A 17,834-nucleotide genomic window follows, 5' to 3' on the forward strand; every position below is an offset into this window, starting at 1 on the left:
TACTTTGGGGGTGGGAGCCTCTTTCTTATGCTGTCGTCTGGGTCTTTACCACTTCCCGTTTTTCATTATATCACATGGAGGTTCGCTCCTCTGGTAACAGCAAGATTTTAAACAATTTGAATGGGTTTGGCCCCTATTAATAATTTCTAATTTCAAACCAAATATAATCAGCATGCTACTCATTCCAAAGTAACCAGCGTGGAGTGATTTTTAAGTAGAATGATGTAATTTAATAAAGCAATGGCATTATATAGTAAACTGAAATGCAGGGAGAATTTAGGAAGTAGACCATACTCTCCTTTGTTAGCAAACATGAAAAACAAGCAAGCAAGCAAACAAACAAACAAACAGAAAGCCCCTTTGAGACTGTGGTATTTACTATATTCTCGCATAGTCAGCCTTTATAAAAATCCTATCATTGCACTGCTTGTGTATCAAGACTGAATGCCACTGTTAGTTTGAGATAAAATACACTCCTTGAGGCCAAGACTTTAGAGACATTATCTGTTTAATAAATATGATTGTAAAAGCAATAAACAAGAGCAATTATACATTACACTACATAGTATTTAACAAAAAATACATCAAAAAAGTCATTTGAAAATTAGAAGTAGTTCCGATACTATAAGAAAACTTTCTTTTTTTTTTTTTTTAAATTGGCTTCCTATAAAAATAAGTTGGCAAATGAGGGCTTTCAATGCTCAGTTGGAATCCTGGAAAACACAGAACGGCTGCCAAACACCCCACTGCTCTCAAAGTTGCTATTTGGAACTTCTGAAAAAAAGCAAAGCAAACCTCTGCATTTTGGACAATGAATCCAATTAGGAATAAGGCAAAGGAGAAAATGTTGGCTGGGTAGTTCAGAGTAGAACATGCACTGTTTGCCCTCTGGGAGTTTTGGAAAACATTGCAATTTCAGATTTTTAGCTTGCCCTGAATCTTCCCTTCCAAGCCCATCCCTCCCCACTCACTCCCCTGGCCCACCAAACTCCTTAGTGTGTTTGCAACTGCTGTTAGTGACTCGGTAGGCACTTGGGTCCCTCCCATTTGTAGGCTCTCATTACTAGGTTCTCTTTGGGATTGAACTGGAATGGCAGGGTGCAGTGGTTCCCAAACTTCTGTGTGCATCACAATAACCTGAAGAGCTGGTAAAAACAGACTTCTGGGCCTCTACTCCCTGGAGTTTCTGATTCAGTATGTCTGCAAATTTCTAATAAGTCTGAGGTGATGCTGATTCAGCTGGTCCAGGTACCACATTTTGAGAACCATAGAGCTAGATCATAAGAACAATGAGGTCCCTGCTGAGCAGTACCTAGCCTCACTAATCTCCTACAGGTGGGAGGGAGCTTGGAGGAGAGGCACATGAGGACCCTGGAGATGCTGACTAGAGAGCTGGCCATCTGTGATCACTTTCGAAAATGCCAGGCATCTCATGTCTACCTCAGTTTTTAATTAGGGCTTGCAAGCCCATTCTTCCCTATGTCTTCTCGCGTGGTCTTTTCATTTATCCCTTCAACGAGTGGTTTTCTTCATAGCTACTGTAGGCAAGGCACTGTGCTAGATTAAGAGGGTTTTTGCATTTCCCATAATTTTCCAGTTAAAATTACTTGAACTACAACTCTAAGGACCCCCTGTGCTGTTTTGAGGGAGCCTCTTTTGGTTTCCCAACATTACGTCTTCCAGATTAAACATGGATGGCTCCAACTGAAGCAGAACAATGAAGATGTTTCCTATGGGATAGGAAGCCTGGCAGGTTGGGGATCAATTGAGTTTTATAAACAGATGGCTGCCGCAGGCATAATCCATTTCCCAGATCCACACTGGGCATCCTCAACCACAAAAACTTCTGCTTGATTAACTTCTGACTGCAGCTTTGTTACTCTTCTCCTGCCCGAGCTACATAAGGGCAGGGCTCCTCAGGATCCTGGGATCCTTGGGACACTTCCATTATCACCCGGGACCCTGTTATAAACTGTTACTGGCCTGGGAACAAAGCCAAGAAGGAGGCTGCTCCCTCTGAGTGGTTTTTCAAAACTGCTTCCTACTATATTTTAGAGTGGGCTTTACCCAACTCATAATCCTCCAAGGGCTTCTGCTGGACGTACTTTTGTTTCCTTCTTTCTCTGGGCCTTCTTTCATTACTGCCATGGGCAAACAGGGATTTTTCATGCTTTGAGCCATTCTGCTTTAGTTAGACATCTATCTCCTTCCCTTTAAGCTTATTAATTTTTCTTTTGCCAATACGACGATACTCAGAGATCAGAGAGCACACATGTGAAATGTCTGGGTTCATCCTCCATAATCAAAATCACATCCTCATGTAAGACAAGACCTCCATATATTCTCAGGCTTTTTGACACTCTTCAGTATTAAATCCATTAACCTGCTTCTTCTTCTGGTTAAAATCAGTTTTATTTTACAAATATTTTTACTCTACTGTGAGAGAACAAATACTGGGTAATAGCAACCATTACAGGAGGAAATTGCCCTGCCACAAAGTAACACGTTCAAAACATTTCTCACAAGAATATTCTGGAATCTGCACACGAGAGATTTTTTTTAAGGTGTGAGAATACCACTATGCATCTGTTTGCTTTCTTTTCCAGTGTACATGGCTAGGTCTAAATTGCTTTGCATATGTATCAACTCTTTCACACACATTGCATGTTTCCAGGTGAGGAAAGGCAAAGCTATTTGGAAGAGGCAGGAGGAGACCATGGGTACATGGAGCTGAACCCTGCAGGGCAGGACAGCTTGGTCAGTGTGTAGGGAGGCTGGCATGCTGATGGATCAGAAACTTGAATATGGCAAGGGCCAGGCTGGCAGAGGCTGGGCCAGTATTTAGGAAATACTGAGGTTAATGTCCAGAATCTAGCAACATGTTTGGGAAGAAAAGAGTAGGGGGACTTGAAAGACAACTTGGAAACTGGAAGGAAGAGGTACAAAGACATCAAGAGATCATGATCCCACATGGATAGCAAACAATGGGGAGGCCAGATGATGGGTAACTGGGATTCTCTTTTCTATGTAGGGTGGGGTGAGAGTAGGGAAGCTGCAAGGGACAGCCTGGGTGATGGAAACTTCTGACATGCCTGTCTCCCTGCCTGCCTTCATTCTGCCTGAATATGTGGAACTTCAACTCGCTTCTTCGTCCCTGTGGCCATACAGAATGCAAAAAGCAGCCCCATGGTCACCGCTGGCTGGCCAACAGAGCTACCAGAGATAACTTAGGAAAGAAAATGGCAGTAAGGAACGTGGAACAGAGAAACAGCTCAGGGTTTCATACTCCTGTGCATGTCTTTGTGTCTTTATGAAAGGGGCCGGGGTGGCTAATCCGCCCATCAGCCGGTAGTGCTAAAATAGCTGTTAAATCTAGAGCCAAGAATATTTCCAAAAACACATGCAGATTTCCTTGGCCTCTATATGTTATGAATGTTCTACAAACACGACCGATCAGAAAAAAGAGAGAGAGGGAGAAAGGGGGAGGGGAGTGTTTTTTCCATTAAAATAGAGCACCTGGACACTGCCCCTCCAAGCGTGTTCTCAAGGTATTGTCCACATGCACAGGCTTAAAGCTAACAACCCTTGTTGTCTGTGTCTGAAGAATTAAAAAGTCCCGATGCAGTGAGTGTTTGTTAGTTTGTTTGGATTTTGATTGTTTTTATTTTATTTTTTGTTTGTTTTTGTTTTTACTGGCGTCCTCCATTCAAACATTTACATAGGTAGGGATTTCTTTTGTGCTTTGATTCTCAGCAACTATGGAAATACTTCCTGGCAAAATAGGAAACAGAACAACAAAGGAAAGAAAAAAAAACATAAAGTTAGTGGTCATGAAGGATGGTGCACTTGACAAGAGCGAAATTCTTTCCTGATCAGCAGGTCGCCTGTAGCCTTTGGGGGTTTTCCTTAAATTGCAAATTGCGCCCCAGTAGATCCCCGCTTTGGCGTTGAAGGCGGAGTGGCGTGTCTTGCTCTTTGCAATCGGAGAGATGAGTCACCAGGTTGAGTAGAAGGGGAGGGAGGGGAGGGTAAAGCTACTCTCCTAAGAGAAAACGTGTAACACTTACTCACTTAATGACACTGGAAACGGGAAGGTGTCAGAGACTGTGCAGTGTGGTGCTGGGCGCTCCTGGCGAAGGAGGGATCGCCACTTTCGTAAGTCAATGGCGCTTCATACCCCGTGGAAATGGGATTGAACACCAAATGACCCACAAAAACGCGCTTACAAGCTTTAGACGTAAATAGACAGGGTGAATGCTTCTCTGGACTTAAAGACAGAAAAGCCTTTTTCTTTTGAACCTAAAGCAATTACACATTTATCCCCCTGTCTTCCCAAATAAAAGAAAACACACTCTAAAAACTGGACCCCAGATGCGGCCACAGTTGTTATTATTACTTCTGATACAAGCCAGTCACTGCACTGAAATTTCCCCTGATATAGCCAAGAACTTTCCCCCCATTTATTTAAAGAGGGGGCCATGTTTCCACTTAGGTGCTCATTTTGTTTTCTATGTAGCAGATTCAAAAATCCTAGGCAATAGCCTCCAAGAAGTTTTGGTATTCTGACATTAGAGGGAGGCACAAATGGTTATATACTAATTTATCCATCCTGGTCGACAATGCAGGATTTAGAGGGCAATATTATAGTTTCAACTCCTGACTCCTGACGCCAACAGACAGGAGGAAACAAGGCAAGCCATGGATCCCAACGGTGCTCCCATGGGTTTGTCGAACTCCCTTGGAGAGTTTCCTCTGCCATAAGTAGTAGGACTCTAGACCTAGCTGTTGGATTCTCATGCTTAATTCATAGGCAGAGAGAGAGAGCTCTACTGAGACATGGTAAAGTCCATGTGAAGACTTCTGATAGGGGACAGGTAAAAAGGAGGGAAAACTCCCCCGATCTGCTCTGTAACAGTCTGGCCCTCCAGAGGTTTCCTCTCAGGAAACCTCACTCCTGGGATGTTCTACAAATTTTATGTCTCTTGGCCTCACAATTCCCAGGGTCTGTGTTTCCTGGAGGACAGTTGTTAGATGACTGCCAAATTAAAAAAGAAAAAAAAGTCCCAAGGCTCATCGGCCCAGCCCTTCTCTATGGTGTCACTTCTCTACAAGTATTCTGGAGTAATTTGCCCTCTTCAGAGCTGTCTCTAGGTGAGGCTGCCCTGTCTTACCCCGTCATTCTGTACCCTGTGCTCGAAAGCTTCCTGGCCCTCCCAATGACCAGAGCCAGCCTCTGAGGCCTGCCCCTCTCACACATTGTTACAACACATGTTTTGCTCTCTGCCCATGAACATTTTTGAAGCCCCATATTTTAGAGCAAGAGTTTTTGCAAAAAGAAGAATAAAGTCACAAGAAAGGTGGAAAAAAAAAAAACTACATAGGAGCAAGAAAGCTTTTTTTTTTTCTCATTCCAGCGGGAGGAAGCAGGGAAAAAGATATTTTAGCTGTTTCTCTCAGGAATGTTAGAGCAGGAGAAAGTGGTTACGTCAAGGCAGAAAAGGGTTAGGCAGAGTCAGCCGTTGACTAGCTAGGCTGAACAGCTGATGGCTACTGGGAATCATTTACCTATGAGCTGGGATTCCACCTTGTCATCTATCAGTTGGCCAGGCCTCCTGAGTTCAGTCTGAGGGATATGGGGCCTGCTTTCAGAGTGACTGACTTGACTGACCATCTCTCGTTCTTTCTCATTTTGCATCTGGGCATAAACATTAATCCCCGGGATCTTCCTAAAACATTAACAGACAGCGTCATTGCTAGGCATGGGAACATACGTCATGGCATTTCATGCTTCTGAACCTGTCAGGGAGAAGGATGGGGTGAGGCGTGGGGAGTGTGGAGACATGGACGGGGGGACACGTACCTTTTAAACTTGTAGATGACGAACACGGCCAGCCCCACAAACACCACCGAGAGCAGCATCAGCATGGCAGATCCACTGTGGGTTGGAGTGAGGTCCACCAGTGGGGCTAGGGGAGAATACAAGGCATGGTCAAGGGCAGAGATGGGGGGATGCCCGACTCCTTAAGAGGCTCCCAATCTCCGCCCAGAGGCAGGGTGTGAGTGCTAGGAAGCCGGGTAGAGTCTGCACACAGACACATGCCCCTCGGCTGACACGTGGGGGCATCTGAGCCTGTCCTAGCCCCCAGAATGTTCTAGCTGGCCTGTTCAAGAAGTGCAGTCGATAACTGGAAACACAGACCCTGGAGCCAGACTTCGTGGATTCTAGGCCCCCGTGCTGGCTATGTGACTCTAGGCATGTTATTTCACTTAATGGGCTCATGCGGTGAGTTGATATTAGCAGCACATACCTTGTAGGGACCAGATGAATTAATGTATGTAAAGCACTGATAACAGTCCTAGACATGAAGTGAGTCTTCCCTAAGTTCCAGAGTTTATTACTACTGCTATTGCTGCTATTATTTTTAATCAACACCTGTAAGACTATAATTATTACATTTTCCTATACTCTTTAAAAAAATTTTTTTTAATGTTTTTTCATTTTTGAAAGACAGAGAGAGACAGAGTGCAAGCAGGGGTGGGGCAGAGAGGGAGGGGGACACAGAATCCAAAGCAGGCTCCAGGCTCTGAGCTGTCAGCACTGAGTCTAATGAGAGGCTCGAACTCACGTACTGTGAGATCATGACCTGAGCTGACAGCGGACACTTACCAGACTGAGCCGCCCAGTGCCTCACATTTTCCTATACTCTTGAATGCAAGCTTTCCTCACACTAAGCAACGCACATCACCAGAAAAACGAACAGGGAGATTTTTATAAACTATCCCCTCTCTCTCCTGTCCCCACAACCGTCATGTGGGACAAAGAACTAGAGAGTGATGGTGCATCCTTATCACTTCTGCACACAGGACACTGATGGCTAAGTGAGGATTTCACAAGAGCAGCCCCTGTGATACAGGCAGAGGGGTGTATGACCTGGGGTCATCTCTACAACCTTCCAAAGTGCTGACAGCTCATGCCAGGAAGCACCATCCTCTCCTCTGCAGTGAGTTCTCCTCTTGGACCAAACACATGCCTTTGCATCCATTAAAGTCCTGTGGCCCTGAGTTTGCTCTCAGAGCATAGCATCTCTCTCCACCTCCAAGTCCTCCGCAATCGTAGGGTCAAATCTGTTCGTGCTTTAAGGGCTTTGTTTGCAATTAATTTTCACCCTCTCAAAAACTGACATTTTGCAAATATAGCGTAGCTCAAGCATAAAAGGCAAAACCCACAGGCACACCTTAGAAGCCTGGATGCTGACCTCTATCTTCCATCATTTAAGTCCAGTCTGATAGTCAGAAATGTGGGTGACCCTCAAGCACCATTTCCTGTGGCTTTTCTCGGTTGAGAGCCAAGAAGGTAACATTCTGATCACCCGGGTACAAAAGTTCAGGACTTGATGATTGCATACCGATGCTCTCCAACAAGACGCGAGGCAGCTTCTGCTCTGTCTGGTTATCGTAGGATTGCGTTCCAGTCACTTGGCGCTACTGAAAAGCCATGTTCCAGACGCCAAATAGTTTCAGTGGGAAACACAGGTCAAGCCCTCTTTCTCAGAAAACAGGTTTAGTTGATTTAGTAGAATCAGCTTTTAGGAAGCAGGAAAATTAAGCAACCCCTGTGATTCTCTCTCCCATGTAAGTCACACAGCACTTGTGCTGTGCGGTGCCCATGGGTGAGTCTATGTCTTAGGAGACTGAGGTGAAACGGCCAAGGCCAATGTGCTTCCAGGTCAGAATGAGAACGTGAAAGTGTCTTTCATTCACTTCGGCAAACACAGTGCCGTCAGCAAAGGAGTCCAGGAATGCTTGAGAACTCACACCGGAATTGGTAGGATGTCACTGGAGAAGAGGACACCTTTGGTTTTCATGGACATTATGACAACTGATTCACTCAAACAGAAGACAGGGGGAGTGACCTCCGCTGAACAGATAAGAACAGTGAGATTCATGCTGGCTAACGTCATTCCAAAAGACGCAGAACTAGAAGTGGAAGAACTAAGCCTTAAACCTGAGTCCTAGCCCAAACACTCACCTGGGGCTAATTTCAGTGGAAGATACCAGAAATTTAAAAACATATATATGGGGCACCTGAATGGCTCAGTCGGTTAAGTGTCCGGCTTTGGCTCAGGTCATGATCTCACGGTTCGTGGGTTTGAGCCCTGCGTTGGGCTCTATGCTGACAGCTAGCTCAGAGCTTGGAGGCTGTCTTTGGATTCTGTGTTTTCCTCTCTCTCTGACCCTCCCCTGCTCATGCTGTCTCTCTCTCTCTCAAAAATAAATAATAAAAAAACATTAAAAAATTAAAAAATATATCTGAGAATGGAGAGTATGGTTAAAAGTACAGTGTGAGAAGCAAATTAAGTGGCCAAAGTTAAAATATTATCAATTCTTAACAAGACCAGTTAGAATCATAGAGCGCATACTCTTACACTTGGATGGCATGTTTTTGTTCATACATATTGTCCATGTGTACATGCACACATGGTACATGAGCATAGAGAAATGTACCCAGTACCTGACTTCAACAAACATGAATCCACAGACAATGTTATTTTATTTTTCCCCATCGAGTCCCGACAACCCCAACTGCTGGATTATTCTGAAGCAAATTTTAGCTATCATGTAATTCTATCTGTAACTCTAAAAGAGAAGGTCTTTCTCTGTCTTGACATTATCACAATAGTGTCATCACACACCAGGAAATAAAGTGGGAAGATACTTTATAGGTGATTCTCTAATGCAAACTCTTAGCTTGACAGGGAACAAATAAAGGCGGGTTCAGGGAGGGGCCTCTCTGTTTAAGATGGTTTAGAGGCAGATTAGCTTTATTAGGAAACTTCTCATTCCTACTTGCATGCTTTTTCAGAAGCAGCAGAAATCAGTGCTATGGAGTTACCAGGAAGGCTACTAAGCTTGCTTGAAAGGGCTGGCATTTGAAATAAATGGAAAAGTAAAGAGAGGAAATTGGGAAATGGTTTAGGCCAGGCTCTTGCTAACAAAGCCTGAGTGCATGCGCATGCGCACTCACACACATACGCACAGAAGCACTCCCCTTTTCTGCCCTACCTTGTCCTCTATCTCCACATCACAGGCTTAAGTCATTCAATTCTAAATCATTCCTCCTTAAGTCATCATTGGTAAATAAGCAGCATTAGCACTGGTAAGTGACTAGCATAGTATTTTGGGAAAATGAGCTTCTGTAGTCTGAGTTCTGAAGCACACACTGTCTGCTGCCCCTATCTCGGCATAGGCATCCTTAGCAGCATTCCGAGGTCGGGGAGGTGGTGGGGGCAGCAGCAGGCAGAGCCTGGACAGACTGACCGCCACTGCCCTCTGGGCTCCAGGCGCTGCTTGCGGACTGGCAGCGGGATATAAACGGGCCCATTACAATCGTCCACAACAGCAGCTGCATTATCCCAGTTTGCCTAACGCTTAGGTGCGTTTGCATGTATTCTGCTGAGGAATGAAAACCTGTGATAAATGGGCCTTTAGCTTGTTGTGTGGAATTAGCATAAATTAATCCCTCTCCACTTGCAGCCTAAACCAGCTAGAAAAGGGCAGGAAAGTGCTGAGCAGTTTATTTGCCATTATCCACACACAGAGTAAAGCAGGACATGCCAGTTCTGTAAGCGAGCCCACATTTCAAAGTCTGGGTGCTGGCACACGCGGGTACTGAAATCCTGCGAGGACTCAGACACACACTGGATTATCACGTTCTGTTCCTGAGGGCCTAGGTTGATTATAGCAACGGCACTGCTTACGATGATAAGAGCAGTCTTCCTGTGAAAACTGAATGATGTATATAGTGAGTGCTGAATAAATGGTCACAGCCTGTGTGCATGAAAGCAATTTCATAACTCTATGTCTGGGGTGAAGAAATTGATGTGGTCCCTTTTTGGAATCAGATTCTGAGTCTGCCACTTCTGGGTTTAAGTGACTTACTCTGAACCTCAGTGTCATCATCTGCATAATGGAACTAAAACAAAGTGCTTGGTTTAGAAAGTTGTGAGAATAAACCAAGATGGAATTTTTATAGCCCTTGGCATAGTGTCCAGCACACAGTACACACTCAATATTTGTAACACTGTCGTATCTTTGCTATTGTATCTCAAAAGGGTCTTATATATAAAACAGCCCTGATGGATGATGGAATTAACCATGGCTGGATAATTCTGAGAATTCTCCATCTTACGGGTTCACAATGCTCATTAGTAATATTTTTAATGTGTTTTTTTAATTTATTTTTGAGAGAGAGAGCATGAGCAGGAGAGGGTCAGAGAGAGGAGACACAGAATTGGAAGCATGCTCCAGGCTCTGAGCTGTCAGCATAGTGCCTGATGCGGGGCTCAAACCCATGAAAGCTGAGATCATGACCTGAGCCGAAGCCGGATGTTTAACCGACTGCGCCACCCAGGCACCCCGCTCATCAGTAATAAATCTTTCACACCAGTCCTATAGTAAAGAAACTCATTTAGGTCTACCATAGTGTTTCCCAAAAATCATATGGCCACAGACCCTTTGCAGACCTAGGTCCCATGCAACATACTTGAGAAAGAGGTTCAGACTGGGTACCACCTTCCCCTTTGCTACAGCCTTGCCCCTTTGTTTGGTTTATTTCCACATTGCAAAGTCAGCAATATGGCGCATCAGCTCGTGAAGCGGTGCTAGAAAACCTTAGTGTTGTCTGTAGTTACTCTCATCCGAGGCAAAGGGTCTTTCTTAGAGAACTCTACCTGCACTATGATCCTGAAATCCTGAACTGCATTTCAAATTCACTTCTACATTTCTAATACAGAACTTAGTGTTGTCAAGAACTCACAAAAGCAAGTTTGCCAAGCCTTGATTTTCTTTTTGACTCTCCTGCCTCCAAAGCAGACCTAAGCTGGGCTTTAGTTATATGCCTGGAATATCATGAAATCCATGTGGTCTGAAATCTCTTTTCCAGAAATTAAGATGATATGGAAATGGTACCGAGTTTATCTAGAACGCAGAAAGAGCAAAAGGTTTTCATTTACAAAAGCACTTTTTCTTTCTGTCAGCTCAAATCCAAACCCAATCATGAGAGCCACAAAGACTGTCACACCCTCCACAATCCTGGAGGCCTACTGGCCAGACTGTATGAGAATTCCAGGGAAGGCTCTAGTGCCTAGTGAAGCATTGCCATGAGTTTTAAATTGAAAATAGTCTTCAGGAGCATCCAGTCATGGTGTTGAGGTCACTTGGCCAATTAACTACAACTATGGATACCTCAAAGACCCAACTTATCACTGTCAGTGACAGACAGGAAGAGAAAGCTGCATTTTGGTTTTCTAGGGTTGAAAGTTGTAGAGAAGAAAATCTTTCTAACTTTGTAAAGTGCTTCTCAAAGTGTAAATTTATAGACTACCCAAATAACAGTCACCGGGAGAATGTGTGAAAATGCAGTGTCCTACACTTCACCTGAAAAAAGAAAAATCTATATGTCTTTGAGAATCAATCTCTGAAAACTGTATATGTAACCTGCTACACGTGTCACTGTTGTGCACAGCAGATTGAGGATACTGCATGGGCGGTGTCACCTACTATCCTCATAAAACATCCAGTCCTTATCCTTAGAGTGTGACTGACCTTTATATTCTCTGGGTCACTAAAATAAAACAAAAATGCACCCCTTGATTGCTAAAAGTAGCTTAATCTCCTTATAACTTTGGGAAAGCTTGTTCAACTACCTAAAAGCATTTCCAATCTCTCCTAAAGAGTGGTCAGCCTGTGGAGATTGACTGCATTGCTGGATAAATTCTCTACCCTTCTTGTGTCCAAACCTTCTGCAATTTGAGTTTGAAGCTTTTCATAACAAGAGTTGAAATGTGTTTCCTCACCCCTTGAATCTGGGATAGTATGGAATGAAATGGGAGTGAGAATGTGCCAGTTGTGAGCTTTAAGGCCTCTGCACTTTGCCTCTCTCCCTTGGAATCCTGTCATTTTTATGTATTAACATGCCTACAGTAGCCTGATGAAGCATGACAGATCACATAAACAAGAAGCTCAGAGCCAGCAGACCCAGCACAAGGGGCAGCCCAACTAAGACTGGTAGAACTCCCTACCCAATGATCTGTAGCTGATTGCAGATACACAATGAGCAGAGACAAAGCCAGGACCACCAAAATGATCCATAGACTCAACACAATAATAGATGCTCAGTTAAGCCACTGAATTTCTGAGTGACTGGTTACACAGCAATAGTTTACTAATACCTTCTCTATTCAAAACGCTTCTCTTTCATCTGGTTAAACACCCAATTAGCAATTCTTATGTTTGGGATCTACATTACCCAGTTATTGCTGGGGAACACTGGCCCCATAGGCAGGGTGGCAGGATATAAGTAAGATAATTATAACTGTTTTCTTCTAAACTAGAACACTTTACTAATGAAAAGGAGGGGTCTTAAAGCTTACGCACACACTACAGACACAACCCAGAGCAGTCCTGGTCACCTCTAGGTAGAAGACACTTAGTGTCTGAAAGGTGGCTTGTCCTAGGTCTGGTGTCTTCTCTCTGTTTTATGTGTTCTCCTGCCTTCCATTTCCTGGCAATTTCTCTAGACGATGTGCCTTGCCTTCTCTCTGGGGAGCTGTGTCTCTTGCATCCTATTATTTCTACCTATTTCCAAGCTGATGCATATTCGGATCCTGTCTCTGAACTGTTCATATGATCACTCCTTCTGAAAATTTTCCACCCAAGAGTTTCTAGAAACATCCTCAGGCTGAGCCAACTCAGAAGCTAAAGAGCAACCTCAATGCCGGCCTCTGCTATATTTATGAAAATAACACATTTGTATAGTCACATTGGGGAAAGGGGTATGTTTAGATATGTTGGCACCTGTTATTACTTGCCATGAGGCATAATGGCTTAATAGATGCTGAAAGCCACTGAGTCCACATGACTGTGAAAAAGTCTAAATATTTGCAGAGGACAAAAATCACCTATTTGGGGGAAAAGTAGAAGAAGGGAAAATACTACTAGGATGACTTTACTCACCAAGATTTGTGAATGATAACTGTGTGGATGACAAGGCAACTGGAGACTAAAGGGACGGATGAATTTATTAGCTGCGGAAGAATTTCACCAGTACTCATTTCATCCCTAAATGGAAAATGTTATTGCAACAATTTATTTCACTCTACAGTTCAGAGCTCCACAACTGCACAATATGACATCTGCATCCATAATGATGTGACTGAGATTATATTGTACTTCTTAAAGCTTCTCAACTGATGCTAATTCTGCCTTCAAGTGGGAAGGATCTTTCTCAATGTGACACTGTTGGGAAGCATTCATGATGTCTGCTGGCCTAGGCTGAAATTCTGGCTCCTTATTCCCTCTCACGTTTACTTATAACATATTCCAAGGGCAGCAACTGAAGCCGGAAATATTAATTCTCTAATATCTCTGCAACAGTATCTCTTTATTCGACCTAAAAAAGAAAATGAACCAGCAATCATGGAGGCCAAGATAACACAAGATAACAGTTTTATTAAAAACCCACACACATCCTTGACAAAGGACAGCTTTCCTAAACCTAACAGCTTCAACAAGCCAACTGCTAGACAGCCAGGAGGGAGTGGGAGTAGTTTGTATTAAAAAAATTCTTCTTAACCTGGAATTTGAGGCTCTTCCTTTAAACAATATTAACATTTCACATTTTTTATCAACTGTATCTAAAACTCTGGAAGAGCAGTGACCTTGCTGGAAAGTTGAGGGTAGAAGAGAACCCTGATTCTCTAACACATGCAGAAAACATGAAATGCAGATGCATCATTTTCTGCTCACACTAGCACATGAATAGCATCTAGATAATACAATTTGTTCAACTTTCATAAAACTCATGGCTATTCAATTACATCTGCCACTAAGATTCTAGTCCACACTTTAATCACTTTTCAACTGCCTCACGGCCCAGCTCTTGGCTGGCCTTTGCCATTTATCTAGATTATGGATATAGTAGATCTCAGATTCAGAGATATGTTTCATTTTCCCCTCCCTTCCTCCCACCGTCATCTACCCATTCTGCCAATTAGGTTGGCTCCAGATATGCGGAAAAATTAGATTTTGCTGTTTATCACTAATTTCCTCCTACACTTAATGTCACAGGCCCTTCTTTTTTGAATGCATGCTTCTGTTTTAGTGGATGCCGTGAGCTGTAAGTCAGATTTATTGTTGGCTATAGACATGCACATTCCCTTGTTATACAGACGGAGTTGTGTCTGTGGAATGCTCTATGGGAGTGGTTGGTGAGCCAGGGGAAAAGCCTTGCTGTATATGTATCCTTTGGGGAACTTGTTAAAAATGCAGATTACCAGTCACTCCTTGGGATTTTAATTCAGGGTGTGTGCTGGGAGACTGGAAAAACCTCTACTTTTGTGAGACTGTCTAAATAATCACAAAGTAGAGTTGGGTCAACAACCAGATGCTTTGTCGCTGGGATTGTCTACACTGGCTTATACACAGTCTTTCCAACTATACATGTTTTAAAGGAAGGATCTGTTCTAGCACTTCTAGCTCTATGTCCTCTGTGTGGCAGCCTCCCCCCAAACCCAAGTTTCAGTTTATTTGTCCAATAAATCATTCTGTGAAATGCAAATCATCCCTGTGGTGCTCTTGTTTGTAATACAGTGTGAATCAGTTTAGTTAGGTTTTGTGTTCTCAAATCAAATATTACCCCTTCCATTCTCATGCAGAACCTCATCTCATCTCTTCTACCTTGAAAGAATCAACACATTTTTAAGCTGCTTTCCCCCACTGAATATATATAATATAATTACTGAATTTACTCACGACCGTGTGTTCTCACCACAACAAAGATATGGAGTTTGAAGTAGCTTAAAAGATTTGTACCAGCAATTAGGGCTTCGATCTATCCACTGTTAGGACTGCTCCTGCCCAGGAATTGGCTATAAGGTGGTAGACTGTAGCTTCGAATTGAATGTGTAGTTTGCTCCTAGTCTCAGCTGACTTTCACGCTTCTATTTCCAGCTTCCCGTTAGGGCTTTCTACACATATGCTTTATGATATCAAACCCAACATGAACTTTGGCATCTTTGGCAACCCTAAAAGAGGCTCCTACTTCTAGGTCTCCATCTCTATCAGATAAGTTACCATCTCTTGCCTCTTGGGTTGAAAACATCTTATAAGATGTATAAAAAACTGTTAAAAAGAGAAAACTTATTGACTGTTGCCCAAACTTATTATTTAAAAAATCCTCCTTCGTTCTGCCCCTTCTTTCCTTTTCCATGTGCATCATACGTTGTAATTTCAAGGATGCATTATTGAGAGATTTTTCACTAGCAAGCATGGGTGATGAACAACAAAGGTTATAACATTAATGGAGTATCAAATAATGGCAGATTTGATATCCCTGAATTTATCCCTCTCTTGCCCTATGTTCATAATTTTACCTTCAGTAGATATATCAACTAAGAATATTTAAGGATAGTTGGTTGAGCACCCGACTTCAGCTCTGGTCTTGATCTCGCGGTTTGTGGGTTCGAACCCCACATCGGGCTCTATGTTGATAGTTCAGAGCCTGGAGCCTGCTTCAGATTCTGTGTCTCCCTCTCTCCCTGCCCTTCTCCTGCTCATGTTGTCTTTCTCTGTCTCTCAAAAATGAATAAATGTTAAAAATTTAAAAAAAGAGTGTTTAAGGGTATATATCTAGATACCCCAAACCATATCAAACTATGCATCACTTTATACCTGGAATGCTTATTTTCTCTTTGTTTTGGTGAATTCATATTCAACCTTACAGCTCATCTTTACTGAACCTTATTTCTGCATGGAATATTTTTGATCATCTTTATTTAGAATGAGTAAATCCTCATGAACATCACTGGTGAGCCTCAGCTCCAGCCAGTGTGGAGTGAGAGGGGGTCCCAGCTCATCTCACGTCACCAGACGAGCCACAGGTTTAAAGGCCTAATTGCGAAGTAAGGCAATAAGGAATTACTGTCACGTGAGGAATAAGATGATGAATCTGAAATGGACCTCACCCCTGAGTAAATTCCAAGTCCCCACGGGCGACGAGAAAACTACTGGCATTTTAAGGCTATTTTCTTAACAGGTTAACTTTGTTCTTCCATAAGTACCTACAGAGATCAAATGCTCTGCATCTGATTTGAAGCCTTCCTATGAGTCTTACTGGAAAAAACTCTCCCTGGGATGAGATTGTAGCTCTTCAAATGTAGCAGAATATAGAAAAATAAAAATAATACCAATGAATAATAGAAGATCAGGGTAAAATCCTGGATGAGCGATAGCTCAGGGGAGGTGTCACAAAAGATTTGAAGAAGGTCTGGTGTGATGAGGTCGAGCTAGTGCAATCTAAGGTGTGGACCCTGAGCTCTGCCATGAGGTGAGGCGCTCTGGTACGTGGGAAACACTCCCGCCAGTGACAGGGGCCGGGAAATAAGGCTGCTGCGTATACCTGTGTGGTCTCCTTCAGGAACAGCTCTCTTGCCAGTCCCTCTCCTCCTCCCTAGGTTTCCTTAATCTCTAATCTCTAATTTTTCCTCAACCTTCTCATTTCCCACACTGTGGATATAAACAATTGTAATGCCTCCTGAAGGGACATGTGACATAAGAAAAACACAAAGATGCGTTTTCCTCAGATGCTTACTGGAGAACAGAAGGCCCGGTTCCCCTCGCTGGTTATTTGTTAAGAGGCAGGATGTCATGAAACAGATTCACAATCAAATAAACTGAAATGAAAGGTTCACTGAGGGAATGGAATGTTGTATATGTCTCCAGTGGTTATAAATTATTTACACATCTAATTATTTATAAAAGCAATAGTTATGGAGCACCTGATATGTGCAAGTTCTCTGCTAGGTACAATAGTTACCATCATCACTAGATAAATATAGATTTTAAAAAATCCATGTGAGATGAAAGAAGGAATAGATGATATCCTGGATAAAAGTCTCTAGAAAGACTACCATGCAAATGTTGGCATTGATTTAAGCCTTAAAAGTCAAACAGATTTAAGAGATGTAGAGACATGGCAAAGGCGGTAGAAACATTCTACTTGCAAACAGCATGAGCAAAGGTACACTTCAGTCGAAACACCAGTGTTCGAGTCCGGTACCCGGCTTGATCGATTTCTACTCCTTTTTCTCACTCTCTGGGTTGTTGTGGAACATCATGGCCTTTGTCCAATAAACACAGCTGATTTCAGGTCTCAAAAGCCAAAGAGAGCCCCTCTGGCCAGAGCCCTCCCTCAACTTCTTGTTAACAGTCTCATTCTCTCCCTACTTACTTGCAATTTCAAATCCCTTTTTTCCACAAAGAGAATTTCAGAAACCTAGCTGTCATGAGTAGCTGAGCTCTCAAGAGGAATTGAGGAGAAAAGGAAAAGTGCAGGAATGGCTAAGAACAAAATACAGACGGCGTTCAAAGTTGAGCTCAGTGTAGATACCAAAGCTAATGAATTCCCAGGTAGAACATGTGGGGGGAAACAACCTAAATCCAGTCTCTAATGACATCCAGACCTAGAAGTGCTTACCTTGTGTTCCCATAAAAGCAAACAGGGAACTGAATTTGAAAAACAAAATAAGGCCAGTAAATTCCTGAAAGGAGACAGTTCTTTTTCCTTGGAGACAAACCAAATTATGCACTGCCTCTTTCACTAGCAACATACTCTGGCTCAAACATTTTTAAAAGAAGCCTGCTGAACATCTGCTGGGCAATTAATGGAATGCAGCAACGTGCTGTAAAGGTCCCTAGGAAGGAATTAGCAATCCTGCTTAGGAGATATGAAATGTTGCAAACAGTGGTCTTTTTTCCTTTAAAAAAATTTTTTTTTA

At 43.0% G+C, this 17,834-nt stretch overlaps 1 protein-coding gene across 1 annotated transcript in view; it reads right to left on the reverse strand.

The window, feature by feature from the left end:
- Window positions 1-490: 490 nt before the first annotated feature.
- The window catches only part of SORCS1 (sortilin related VPS10 domain containing receptor 1), a gene marked incomplete at its 5' end in the record, with an annotated part of 502,465 nt that continues 485,121 nt past the window's right edge, over window positions 491-17,834 (reverse strand). The window contains 3 exons of the mRNA XM_029920325.1: window positions 491-3,771; window positions 5,566-5,726; window positions 5,861-5,966. Of these exons, the coding sequence (XP_029776185.1) occupies window positions 3,707-3,771; window positions 5,566-5,726; window positions 5,861-5,966 (332 nt within the window). The remainder of the gene's footprint in view (window positions 3,772-5,565; window positions 5,727-5,860; window positions 5,967-17,834) is intronic.

This window comes from Suricata suricatta, chromosome 2 (assembly GCF_006229205.1).
Source record: "Suricata suricatta isolate VVHF042 chromosome 2, meerkat_22Aug2017_6uvM2_HiC, whole genome shotgun sequence".
Taxonomy (NCBI): domain Eukaryota; kingdom Metazoa; phylum Chordata; class Mammalia; order Carnivora; family Herpestidae; genus Suricata; species Suricata suricatta.